Consider the following 14,276-nt stretch of genomic DNA (forward strand, 5'->3'; position numbering starts at 1 on the left):
AATATGTAGCTTTTTTATTAATTTTTCAACATTGTGTAAAATAAATGTATAAAGTAACATAAAAAGTTTAAATACTGGTTATTCTTTTACACTAAAATATTACTACAGAGATAGAAAAAAAGTAAAATGGATATGTTCTTATTCTTTAAGGAGATTAAATGTCACTGAAGAAAGAAAAAAAAAAATTAAACAGCCAAATGGGGCTATGCATACGAACTTAAAAGGTTTAAATAAAACAGAAATATATATTTTATTTTTACTTGCTTAACTTGTGGAGGGTGTATCCTGTAGCAAAGCCGTAACTTTTTTCGTGAAAGCACGTTTCAGTCAATAAGTCTTAAAAAAACGTGTAAAGATATTGACAATAAGCTAATTCATCTGCAGCAAAGTTTTATAAATGAGGGTTTCTCCTTTTTAGACAATAAGCTACGCAAACCCAGGAAGACATGGAATCGTTTAAATCAAGTATCATTACATCTTCCTTTGTTAAAGAGAAGTAAGGCAGTACTTATAACCTTACATATTTATATATAGACATACATATATATATATATATATATATATATCTATATCCGAAGCCGTGCAAGCACACTCTTTTGAGAATGCAATGTATAGTTGTACAGAAGAAAAGCAATCTTGCCTCAAATGAATGGCAACCTTTTGTAGGTCTATGAAGTTAATTTAAACTTTAGGTTTACGCGGTGCTTTCTTTCCGAAGTACCTGCACTCATGAATATGTCTGTATGTGTCAGTCGGTCAAATCCACGCGCTTCGCACCGGCGAAGTACCGCTTTTAAATTTTTATTAAGAAGAAAATAAAACGTTTTTAAATTGAGGGAAAATATACTAACAACAGTTTGTTAAGGATCAGTTTTTTTGTGAAGCTGCCTTTACTCGAGTGATCACTTCGAGCTGACTTGGTGGCCAAGTGTAAGCGTTACCTGGAAGTAAGCACCCATACAATCAGATTGTGAATCAGACTACGAATTCCGTGAATGTAATTACACACTCACTGCACTTGCTTACGGTAATCGAACCTCAAACGTCAGGGCTACAGGGGCTTAGCAGCGGTGAAGTATTGTTTTTAAATTTTAATTAAGAACAAAAGAAAAGCTCAGAGGTTCGATTCCCGAAAGGGAGTGAAGTGAGTGTCCGGCTACCTACCAGGTAAAGCTTATGGTCGGACAGCAAGTGACGTAACATCAGCCACGGTGCCTTCAGTTGTGAGAAGCAGATCATAGAATGATTGAAAATAGTTTTGCATTTACCTTTTTAGTAAAAGGCGAGCTTTTAAGCCTGAGAAATCACCCCGTAAATGCACACGTTTAATTGCACATGTGTTAATATGTATGGTTACACAGTATTAAAAGACAGTGAAGAATGTGATTTACCTTTGTTCCCGCGTTTCATAAAAGGCGAGCTTTTAAGCCTGAGAAATCACCCCGTAAATGCACACGTTTAATTGCACGTGTTAATATGTATGCTTACACAGTATTAAAAGACACTCAAAAATGAACGTCATTTACCATCAGCCACGGTGCCTTCAGTTGTGAGAAGCAGATCATAGAATGATTGAAAATAGTTTTGCATTTACCTTTTTAGTAAAAGGCGAGCTTTTAAGCCTGAGATATCACCGCGTAAATGCACACGTTTAATTGGACATGTGTTAATATGTATGGTTACACAGTATTAAAAGACAGTGAACAACGTCAGTTATCTTTGTTCCCGCGTTTGATAAAAGGTGAGCTTTTAAGCCTGAGAAATCACCCCGTAAATGCACACGTTTAATTGCACATGTGTTAATATGTATGCTTACACAGTATTAAAAGACAGTCAAAAATTAACGTCATTTACCTTCGTTCCCGCGTGTGACTCGTGCTGTAAATCTCTTCCTTGTTTTTAGTTCACGTGATTACGTAGGAGGCGTGATGACGCGATACGTGACTCCGCCTCCTCCATTACAGTGTATGGACAAAAAATATGTTCCAGTTATGACCATTACGCTTTGAATTTCGAAATGAAACCTGCCTAACTTTTGTAAGTAAGCTGTAAGGAATGAGCCTGCCAAATTTCAGCCTTCCACCTACACGGGAAGTTGGAGAATTAGTGATGAGTCAGTCAGTGAGTGAGTGAGTCAGTCAGTCAGTGAGGACTTTGCTTTTATTATTATAGACATATATATATATATATGTAGATATGTAAATTTGTATATGTATATTATATGTTTATGTGGATGTGTATATGTGTATATACGTATGTATATGTAGATATGTGTATATGTAGATATGTATATATATATATATATATATATATATGTATATGTATATATATGTTTATGTGTGTGTGTGTGTATATTATATATATATAAAAGACTCATAACAATGACAACACAATTACATGGACAATCATGTTACGTTATTTTTAAAATGTTTCCTTTTTTTTTTCATAACCTCTTTAACACACTACTTCTCCGCTGCGAAGCGCGGGTATTTTGCTAGTACAGTATAAATTTTATTCGGAATACATGCATTTCATGTGTGTTCTGTGTCTACAAAAATCTGGGTAAGTGCACAGTAGGATGACAGGAAATGTGAGGCAAGAAATGCTGAACACATACCTAAAGCAAAAACTTTTTCAATGTTATACTAATAATGACATGAAGTGTATAATGTGTGAAGACTTTACTCCAAATATCAACTAAACACATGCGCTTTTATTCAAGAATATTTCCAAAGTAAAAAAAAAAAAAAAACCTATGCAATTTACATGTTGCTATCAATGAGTTACAAACCCAAGCTCAAATGTCAATCAACAGAAAGCTAATACATATTCCTGGATGGTATAGAGGTATGAGCTACTGTCTTATAAACGAAAGGTTGTCAGTTTGAATCCCAGCGCTCCAAGTTTTGATGATTATTATTATTATTATTACTACTACTATAATAAAAACATACATCTGATTTGAGTCTGTAACACCCAGTGTAAATTTTGGCTACTTGTAAAAGTAGGGTTCTATTGATTTCTGTTTTATTTTTTCACACATTCCATTTTATTATTTTTGATTGTCAGTTTTCACCGTTTTATTTTTCCTTGATTTAAATTTTTGGGTCCCCCCTCCCACTGTAAGTAGCAACAGCTACAACAAAACAAACAGTAATGAAATGGCACTTTACATTCCTTTTAATGAAACAGCACACTAGCACAACTGAACCTTAATTTGCACTACCATTCATCAGGTAGGAGCCCAGATCCTCCATGATGCTGAGATTGCAGTAGGACAGTGAGTACCCCCCAGAATTGTAAAAGCTGTTCCTAGTTTGATGCATCCCTCTCAGATGAAGGTTAACTTCACTTTTAGGTTCTAGGATGTTTGTTACAGCCTGACCTGATGCATTCTCAGCCAGAAAGAACTTTTTGTAGAAGTTAATTATGCTCAACAAGGTGCCCTACTGATTCGAACCAGCTATTTCAACTGGTGTTTTCTGCCTCAGGGGTTCTTGGCAGGCTTCTTGAAGAAGGCAGACTTTATCTATATCACTAGTGATGCAACCTCACTAAAGTATTTATAGTGCTGCCAGGTCTCTCCCACCAAACTGATGACATGACACATGCCTAACGGTGTACATTCAACCTGCTTAACACCTTTAAAAACGTCTTGGAATGCTTTCAGACAGTATGATGTCTGTAACCACTGCTAAAATGTCATTAAGATTCAGCTGGTTATTGTGAAGAAACTGAAATACCTGTAATTGTAATTATGTAAATTATTTCTAACTAGCCAACTCGCGGCATAGCATACGCCGCATAATTATGTATTGATGGGTGAACACTTCCTGAAAGACACAGTTGTCCAAATGGGGTGGGGTTTGAGGATACGACTGTAAGTGAATGAAAAGATGAAACTCTGGAGAGAGCAAAATACAACTGTCCGTGTCTGAAAACCGGAGAACTGCCACCATGCCCCCACCTCCCAGAGCAAGGGATGGGGCTGGACGGCGGTCAGGCGCGGAGGGCAGAACGGGGGGAGAGGGGAATGACGCCCAGGGAGGACGCCCTTTCCGCCCCCTCCGCCCCTCCGGAGAGAGGGCGGAGAAGTGGGCCTGAGAGGTTTCGGGTCCTAACCGTTCAATGACGGGTCGGCACAACCGGTAATGATCCTTCCGCAGGTTCACCTATGGAATTACGACTTTAACTTCCTCTAGATTGTCAAGTTCGAACGTCTTCTCGGCGCTCCGCTAGAGGACGCGAGCGACCGCGGCAGGGCCGATCCGAGGACCTCACTAAACCATCCAATCGGTAGTAGCGATGGGCGGTGTGTACAAAGGGCAGGGACTTCATCAGTGCGAGCTTATGACCCGCACTTACTGGGAATCCCTTGTTCATGGGGAACAATTGCAAGCCCTGGTCCCCATCACAAATGGGGTTCAACGGCTTACTCACACCTCTCAGCGCCGGGTAGACACACGTTGGTTTGTTCAGTGTAGCACGCGTGCAGCCCCGGACATCTAAGGGCATCACAGACCTGTTATTGCTCAATCTCACGTGGCTGAAAGCTTAGCAGCTGCGATACTTTTACACTCCAGTACATTGCGGTGAATGCTGATAACAGTCAGGCGGACGGGCGGGTCAGCAGGCGTTCTCGTCCCATGGTCTTAGAGTTGGTGGGCGGGGCTCTGTGAGGTGGCGGACGTGGTTATGTCGTGTGTATCCTGTTGGCTGCTTAGTGAATTATATATAATAATAATATTATTATATATATATATATATATATATATATATATATATATACAGTATACAGTGCATCCGGAAAGTATTCACAGCACATCACTTTTTCCACATTTTGTTATGTTACAGCCTTATTCCAAAATGGATTAAATTCATTTTTTCCCTCAGAATTCTACACACAACACCCCATAATGACAATGTGAAAAAAAGTTTACTTGAGGTTTTTGCAAATTTATTAAAAATCAAAAAACTGAGAAATCACATGTACGTAAGTATTCACAGCCTTTGCTCAATACTTTGTCGATGCACCTCTGGCAGCAATTACAGCCTCAAGTCTTTTTGAATATGATGCCAAAAGCTTGGCACACCTATCCTTGGCCTGTTTCGACCATTCCTCTTTGCAGCACCTCTCAAGCTCCATCAGGTTGGATGGGAAGCATCGGTGCACAGCCATTTTAAGATCTCTCCAGAGATGTTCAATCGGATTCAAGTCTGGGCTCTGGCTGGGCCACTCACACATTCACAGAGTTGTCCTGAAGCCACTCCTTTGATATCTTGGCTGTGTGCTTAGGGTCGTTGTACTGCTGAAAGATGAACCGTCGCCCCAGTCTGAGGTCAAGAGCGCTCTGGAACAGGTTTTCATCCAGGATGTCTCTGTACATTGCTGTGGTCATCTTTCCCTTTATCCTGACTAGTCTCCCAGTTCCTGCCGCTGAAAAACATCCCCACAGCATGATGCTGCCACCACCATGCTTCACTGTACGTATGGTATTGGCCTGGTGATGAGCGGTGCCTGGTTTCCTCCAAATGTGACGCCTGGCATTCACACCAAAGAGTTCAATCTTTGTCTCATCAGACCAGAGAATTTTCTCTCTCATGGTCTGAGAGTCCTTCAGGTGCCTTTTGGCAAACCCCAGGTGGGCTGCCATGAGCCTTTTACTAAGGAGTGGCTTCTGTCTGGCCACTCTACCATACAGGCCCGATTGCTGGATTGCTGCAGAGATGGTTATCCTTCTGGAAGGTTCTCCTCTCTCCAAAGAGGACCTCTGGAGCTCTGACAGAGTGACCATCGGGTTCTTGGTCACCTCCCTGACTGAGGCCCTTCTCCCCCGATCGCTCAGTTTAGATGGCCGGCCAGCTGTAGTAGGAGTCCTGGTGGTTTCGAACTTCTTCCACTTACGGATGATGGAGGCCACTGTGCTCATTGGGACCTTCAAAGCAGCAGAAATTTTTCTGTAACCTTCCCCAGATTTGTGCCTCGAGACAATCCTGTCTTGGAGGTCTACAGACAATTCCTTTGACTTCATGCTTGGTTTGTGCTCTGACATGAACTGTCAACTGTGAGACCTTATATAGACAGGTGTGTGCCTTTCCAAATCATGTCCAGTCAACTGAATTTACCACAGGTGGACTCAAATTAAGCTGCAGAAACATCTCAAGGATGATCAGGGGAAACAGGATGCACCTGAGCTCAATTTTGAGCTTCATGGCAAAGGCTGTGAATACTTATGTACATATGCTTTCTCAATTTTTTTATTTTTAATAAATTTGCAAAAACCTCAAGTAAACTTTTTTCACGTTGTCATTATGGGATGTTGTGTGTAGAATTCTGAGGAAAAAAATGAATTTAAACCATTTTGGAGTAAGGCTGTAACATAAAGTGTGGAAAAAGTGATGCGCTGTGAATACTTTCTGGATGCACTGTATATATAGATAATTCCATCCATCCATCCATTATCCAACCCGCTGAATCCGAATACAGGGTCACGGGGGTCTGCTGGAGCCAATCCCAGCCAACACAGGGCACAAGGCAGGGAACCAATCCTGGGCAGGGTGCCAACCCACTGCAGGACACACACAAACACACCCACACACCAAGCACACACTAGGGCCAATTTAGAATCGCCAGTCCACCTAACCTGCATGTCTTTGGACTGTGGGAGGAAACCGGAGCGCCCGGAGGAAACCCACGCAGACACGGGGAGAACATGCAAACTCCTATATAGATAATTCTTAAACCTTAAATGTTTACAGATTGAAAACGTGCATCATTACATCTGTATCTTTATCTACTGCATATCTTAAAATAACTAATTACAATGCAAAAGCAAACTAATCTGCAAAACGTTAAATCTGGGAATTAAACAGAAAAAAGAAAGAGACGTGCTTTTAAGGGCTCATTGCATCTGAGAAGAAGCCTGGTCCTATCCCCAGGTTTATAGGTGCCGAGTTTATAATGGTAAATGTGGGCCTTGCGCGCACTGTCACTACAAGGCAAAACAATTCTGCACGTTTCCGTTTTTAAATCTAAAATCCGTTTTTATGCATTAATTCCATGATTTCGCCCGTGTTTTACGCATTGCGGAAATCAAAGGGCCCTATAAAAGTTTTTGTTTTTATTCAGTTTTATTCTCTCAGTGAAATTCACATGGTACAACGAACTTTCCTCTCCCTCTCTGAGTTGATGCTGTTTATCTCCATTCTTTTCACATGAGCAATGATGACCACAGTTGGTACTGTGGTTGATGCCTGCTCAGTACTATTTGTTGTACCGGCAATCAAAGATACGATGTCCCGTAACTGCTATCAGTCTTGACAAAGGCTGGACCGTAACAACAGACAGCTTCTTCACAGCTTTTTTGCTGGCTAATAGACTGCTGCACAGCAACACAACTCTGCTTGGCACCATAAGTAAAATGGGACTTCCACCAGCAGCTAAAGTCACTTTAGTATGCGAGCAATTCGCCACACTAGTGTTTAGATCTGGTAGTATGCCAACAATGTATGCTCCTAAGCAGCAGTCTACTAGCCAGCGAAATCGCTGTGAAGACGCAGTCTGTTGTTATGGTCCTGCCTTTGTCCACTCGGATAGTAGTCACAGTACATTGTATCTGATTGCCAGTACAACAAATAGTTCTGCGCAGGCATCAACCACAGTACCAAATGTGGTCGTCATTGCTCTTGTGAAAAGGATGGAGATAAACAGCATTAACTCAAAGAGGAAGAGGCAAGTTTGATGTACCACATGAATATCACTGAGATAATAAAACTGAATAATAGAAGAAAAAAAAAGCACTAACTTTTACAAGTAGCCAAAATATACACTGGGTGTTTCAGACTCAAATCAAATGTATGTTTTTATTATATTATAGTAATAATAATAATAGCAGCAGCTCACTACTCAAAACGCGGAGCGCAGGACTCAAACTAGCAACCTTTTGGTTAAAAGGCAGCAGATCTTACCTCTGCACCATTCCAGAATACATATTAGCTTTCTGTCGATTGACATCTGAGCTTGGGTTTGTAACTCATTGACAGCCACATGTAAATTGAATGATTTTTTTTTTACTTTGGTAATATTCTTGAATAAAAGTGCACTTGTTTATTTGAAATTTGGACTAAAGTCACATTGTACACTTCACGTCATTATTAGTATAACATGGAAAAAACCGGAAGTTGACTGCGGCACGATGGGGGATGGGATAGTAGGCTGCTTGCTGCTTGTGCTGATCGACACATTTACAAAACAAAAGACACTGATGGAGAGGTACAAATGAATTTAAGGTGGCCAGGATTTGTTTTTTGTAGGCTTCAGGCATTCTAGTGTTTTGTATTAGAAAGTAATTAGTTACAGATGTCTGCTTCATTGAAAATTATGAGCATGTGTAAATAAAATCTCTCTATTATAAAAGAAGATCTTGAGATGAGACTAGATTATTGGCAAGAGATTTTTTCAAGTTGGTCTCAACCATTTCCAGTTGACGGCCCACGGCCATGGTCCTCTCACTCATGTGAATGCTTTTGTCACCTCTCATTCGTGTGAATGCTTTTGCCAGACGCACTTCCTGTGCTTTCAACTCTTATTATTTTTTACATTTTCCTCATTTTAAGTTGTTTGTGAGAAGTCCTCAGTTTAATCGTTTAAAGAAGCTTTTCTGGACAGTATTTTTATACATACAATTTTTTTGTTCCCTTCGTTGTAGTCCGTTTCTGGACAATAATTTTATACGTTCTAGATGACATGTCAACGACTAAGCAAAGAAGAAGGGGCAGCGCGTCAAAAAGCATTGGAGAGAAAAGAATTCAAAAAAGAACAATAATAAACTAAGTGCAAATTCAGGAAATAAGGAAAGTAATAATCTGCCCGGACCAAGTGGAACTGAAAACCTAGCAAGTCCAAGCCGGGTTGGAAATAAAAGGCAAAGAATAGAAGACAAAGTAGTACGTCGTAAAGAGGTTCAAAAACGTTGGTGCGATACACATGCAGAGCAAGATTATTAAAGTAGTAAAATTCAAAAGTCTTAAAAAACTGATAGTAAAGATCACATTAGCGCTAACAAATGGAAATTATTACTTGGTGAAATAACGGAACAGTGAAAAGAGGATATATGGACATAGGTGACATGACAGAAGTATGTAGATATTGTTCAGCTTTAAAGTTTAACTTGGAGACTTGTAGATTTTCTAATTCGTGCTGCCGTAAGGGAAAAGTAGTGTTTCTTCCCAATGAAGAGGCACATCCGCGAGAATTAAAAGATTTGTTGTTTGCAGAAAGTGAAATCTACAAACACTACAGACAAAATATCCAAATCTACAACAATCTATTCGTGTTCACAAAATTGTCGATCGGTTACGGGGCAAATTGATTAAATGCGTATCAATAGACTATGGTAAAGCAGCTGGTGGTGATGGAGCGAAAGATGAAAACATCAACTTACAATATTCAATATATAGAATACCTACAAGCATTAACACCGTCCGGTCTCCACAAGCTGAATTACTGTTGAAAGAAGGATGTTTCGTAATGTTGTTGTGTAATTTATGTATTAGTGATGGGCTATGCAATGGAACAAGATTAGTTGTATTCACAATTGCTCGAACAATTCTAACGTAAAATTTTAACAGGCGACAAGAAAAGTAATGTTTTACATATTCCGCGGATAACATTACACACCAAAGGAGATCTTGATATGCCATTTGTATTAAAACGTTTACAGTTTCCCACTAGAATAGCTTTTGCTATGACAATTAACAAATCACAGGGACAAACATTCCAAAAAGTCGGTTTATTTATTAGAGAGAAAGAAACAATATTCACTCAAGGGCAGTTATATATTGTAATGTCAAGATGCAAGTCCAAACACAGAATCAAGATTCAATGCAATATTGAAGAAAAGTTAATTGCAAATATTGTTTTTACTTAAGTTTTACAGTAAAAGTGTAAGTTTAAAAAGTATTTGTGTGTTAATTTCAAAGCCAAACAGAACAAAAACGTATACCTCAAAGAATATCTCTAACACAACAAGAAACATAATTTTCTTTCAATTTATTATGTTTTACTATGGTTAATTACTCGCTGTACTGTAAAATAGTTATATTATGCATATGTAACAGTTCCCATGAAAATAATCTGATTAAATTGTACATCCGCTTACCCATACACAAGCGGCAGAGTCACAATGTGGCTGGTGGGGTTGACAAGCGAAGCGAGCAGTGGACAGGGCCCTCTAGTACTAACAAAATTTACAATAATATGCAGTTAATGTCAATTAAAATTTTTAGTTGTTTAATTAATTGTGATTAACTTTTTTTGGTCGAACAGCAGCTCTAATGCATACACATACAAGAAAGCATACTGTAACCTGGGCACTCCACCCCACTTGTCATAATGTGAAAAGAATGCTCTTTTCCAGCTGTTCTGCTAATTTTAATAAAGTTTCTGATTGGTATGAAGAAAAGGAGTTATTTTTTTAAATATTCAAGTACCAGAGAATACTCTATTGTGGCATTTTTTTTCCCAAAAAATAAAGAACATAAAATTTTGCCAGCAGTGTGTAGATCTAGAAATCTGCTGTACCCCATAAACTTCACCGCCTGCCTGTGCGCAACATGCTTATGACATTTCAAATTACAGAAAATTAAATGCAGTACCGAAAATCCCGTAGAGTACTTAAAAATTTTGTCTCCAATAATTTTAAATGTACAGGAATTTAAACTAAAAGGTATGTAAATATTTAGATAAGTAAATCAATAGTTAATATGAGAACTACACTTCACCGTACAAAAGTCACTTACACCTAACCAGCAAATGGTGGACAGGTTGGTTTCTTAAATTCTCCTTTACCGTGATAAATTCTTCCTCATTTGATCAAAAGAAAGACGTAATCGCACGTTGTTCGGAACCAATTTAATCTCGTCCCATAACTATCTCTTTAACATGAGTGTAGCCTATATACTTAAAACTACTTTGAAAGCGCAGTCAGAGCCACTTGCTAGGTATACTACACACCTCTGACAGCCGTATGTGTACACAAGTGAACTTGTACATTGGAGGCCACGCTGTCTGCTTGCAGGAATTGTACAATAAAACAATGTAGGTCACTATAATAGTGAAATAAAGTTCCAACAATACGAAAGGCGAAGACGGCTTCCTTACCAAGGGCGATAAGGCACGCTTTCCGGAGCTGTGCATGCTGGCTGCGCTTCACCTCCTTATCAAATAAGATTTTTTCCAGAGCCCGCGACAGAAACATGGTTTTTGTTTTCCCTTTGTCATCCTCCGACTTCATCTTCTCTTAGCAGTGATAGGTAAATGTAGAGGTCTTCAAATCGACAAAGTCTTCCTGAGCACAACATAAAGCGGAAGCAGATATACAAATTACCACTCTTAGTAGCTGTTTAACTCCTGCCTCAGCACAGAGCCGCCATGGTATTGAGCACAGTCACGTGATCGCGTCACCTCGAATAACACACTCCGCATGCGCTTAATAATAAAAATAAATAAAAATTAAACATTTCACTTTACGGCACGGATCGATCTCAACTGCGAATGCCGATACACAACTGGCAGTATTTACGTTCCAGTACCACATTAGTAATTATACAAAGTATGTTCAACATATTAGTAAGATACCATATATAATGTTAAAGTAACCAGGATGGATTATTATTGTATAAATGCACAGCAGCATAGATTATTATTGCACATGTTAGTAAACAGTCATTACATATTACCTACATAAACCTATTGTACATGATTAGTGAAAATGATTTCAGACGAGTTCAACAAGTTCGTAGCAGTTGTGAAGAAGGTATTTTTTAGTCTATTTGTACGTGTACAGATTGATCTGAAGCACCTGCCTGATGGGAGGAGCTCAAACAAGTTCTGTCCAAAATGAGTGATGTCCTTGATGATGTTTTTAGCCCTTCGAACACAGTGAGTCTTGTGTAGATGATCAAGTGATGTTTATGACCCACTGCACTGTTATACACACACACACGTACACAAACGTATGTAGTCTTTGTTCCATTCATTTAGATAGTTCCTTTTACATTTTGAACTGTTGTTGCACTTTTCATCTATTGAAAACTTGTGTTTGTTTAAAAATAACTTTAGATATTATTAATAAAATTTACGTTTGTCTTAAGGCATCATGTTTAAAAAGCTTTATACAGTTAACTCATATTACAGAAATAAACAGTCTTTTTCAAGAAAAAAGAAATCTTCATTTTGTGTCTTATCCAGATAAAGCACAACCCCAACACCATCTTCTGTGATACTATTGCTCGTCTTGTGCTCAAATTTAAATAGTTTTTATTCTCCCATATAAATAGTGTCTTAAATGTGACAGTTAATAACTGAATTGTGAAAAAGGAAATGCAGTTTTCATACAATTTTATTGAATAAATGTTATGAGAAAAACAAAAGTGAACAATGCACCCTAAATAATTATTCAAATATGCAAAAAAATCAGCACATAGATTTAACATACTGTATTTACCCAGAGAACAGATACATAGAAAATGCCCAACAATATTATTACTTCTGTGGTGGGCTGGCGCCCTGCCCGGGGTTTGTTTCCTGCCTTGCGCCCTGTGTTGACTGGGATTGGCTCCAGCAGACCCCGTTGTTACATCTATGGGTAATAATATTGTACCAATAAAAAGGAAGAAGACGGAGACAGGTTCAAAGTAATAAACTTTAACAGGTCCTTTACTAAGATTGTTTCAGAGTACACGTTACACAGCCTTATTATTATTATCACTTCCTCAAAGCTCCCCAATACCCATAATTCCTTATCATTACGGAATCCCCAAAAGTCCAGACTACAATATACTACATATTCCTCCCCCCCTTAAAATTGTAACATACTGTATAACAAAAAACATCTGCTATTAGAAACAGGAATATCAACATGAAACAGAACACATACTGTTGTCAATGCAATTACATTCTAACAAAGGAGAGAGGATAAACAACCTCTACATCCTGCTAACATAAGGTATTATTTTGTGCCTTTATATCTCCATATACATGTACATACATATATATATATATACATATACTGTAGTTAGTTTTTATAAGTTAAGACGGTCAGGAGGCTTCCTGCTTCTGAGAGGGTTAGGTCGTACAGCTGATGTGTGTTCATCCCCTAAGGCAGCCTCAGGTAACCTTGGCACGACAGCATCAGCAGGAATTGAAACAGGAGAGTCAGGTGAAATCCCCGGCTGGCTTTGGGTCAACTCACTAGAACTTGGTTCCTCAGACATTTCTGAGCTACCGGCTGCTTCAACAGGTACTGTATAGAGGGTAACAGCTGTTCAACATGTTGTCTCCATGTCTGGTGGTCTCGTGTGCATAACTTATAAGACACAGGTCCAGTCTTTTGAAGAATCGTTGCTGGTACCCATTTCTCAGTGGTGGAATAGTTACGAGCAAGGAAAGCATCTCCACTGAAAAACTCACGATCTTTAGCCCACTTGGCACATTGTTTTACTTGATCGTGCTGCTTATCATAAACTCTCATTTGAGTGGTAGCTGGTCTCAACAAATCAGGACGTGTTCTCAGCTGCCTTTTTAGAAACAGATCAGCTGGTGACATACCTGTTGATGCATGGGGTGTGTTATGATATTTAAGAAGAAATGTATAAAGACGTTGCTTGAAAGATGCTTCACTTTTGGATGCTTTAAGAGAATGTTTAAGGGTTTACACCATTCTATCAGCTAGACCATTAGTAGAAGGATGATAAGGGCTGGATAGGAGATGTTTAATACCATTACCTTTTAGGAATACTTCCATTTCTTGGGACACAAAAGAAGGCCCATTATCCGTCACGATCTGCTCTGGCAGTCCAAAACGTGCAAACATCTCTCTTAAGGTTTGGATCGTGTTTTCTGATGTGATGGCGGCCATGTTAGTGACCTCAGGCCACTTAGAATGTGCATCCAATGTGACCAGACGCATAACACCCTCTACAGGTCCTGCAAAATCTAAATGAACACGTTGCCAAGTACTGGTAGGCCATTCCCATGGTTGCAATGGTGCTGAACTTGGCATATTTTTGAGGCCTTGACATGATGAACATGAATTTGCCTTTTCCTCAATAGCACGATCAAGTCCAGGCCACCAAAAGTAACTCCGGGCTAGCTCTTTCATTCGGACTATACCACAGTGTCCAAGATGAAACTCATCCAGAATGGGTTTTTTCAACCTTTGTGGTATAATTACTCACATGCCCCACATGAGGCATCCTGCTGTCACAGATAGCTC

At 39.1% G+C, this 14,276-nt stretch overlaps 1 protein-coding gene across 1 annotated transcript in view; it reads right to left on the reverse strand.

Annotated features, from left to right (window-relative positions):
* LOC114658435 (brefeldin A-inhibited guanine nucleotide-exchange protein 2-like) overlaps positions 1-11,451 on the reverse strand; it is a 923,594-nt gene extending 912,143 nt beyond the window's left edge. The window contains exon 1 of the mRNA XM_051932465.1: positions 11,162-11,451. Within this exon, the coding sequence (XP_051788425.1) occupies positions 11,162-11,294 (133 nt within the window). The 5' untranslated portion in view covers positions 11,295-11,451. The remainder of the gene's footprint in view (positions 1-11,161) is intronic.
* Between the last annotated feature and the right edge of the window lie 2,825 nt (positions 11,452-14,276).

This window comes from Erpetoichthys calabaricus, chromosome 10, assembly GCF_900747795.2.
Source record: "Erpetoichthys calabaricus chromosome 10, fErpCal1.3, whole genome shotgun sequence".
NCBI lineage: Eukaryota > Metazoa > Chordata > Cladistia > Polypteriformes > Polypteridae > Erpetoichthys > Erpetoichthys calabaricus.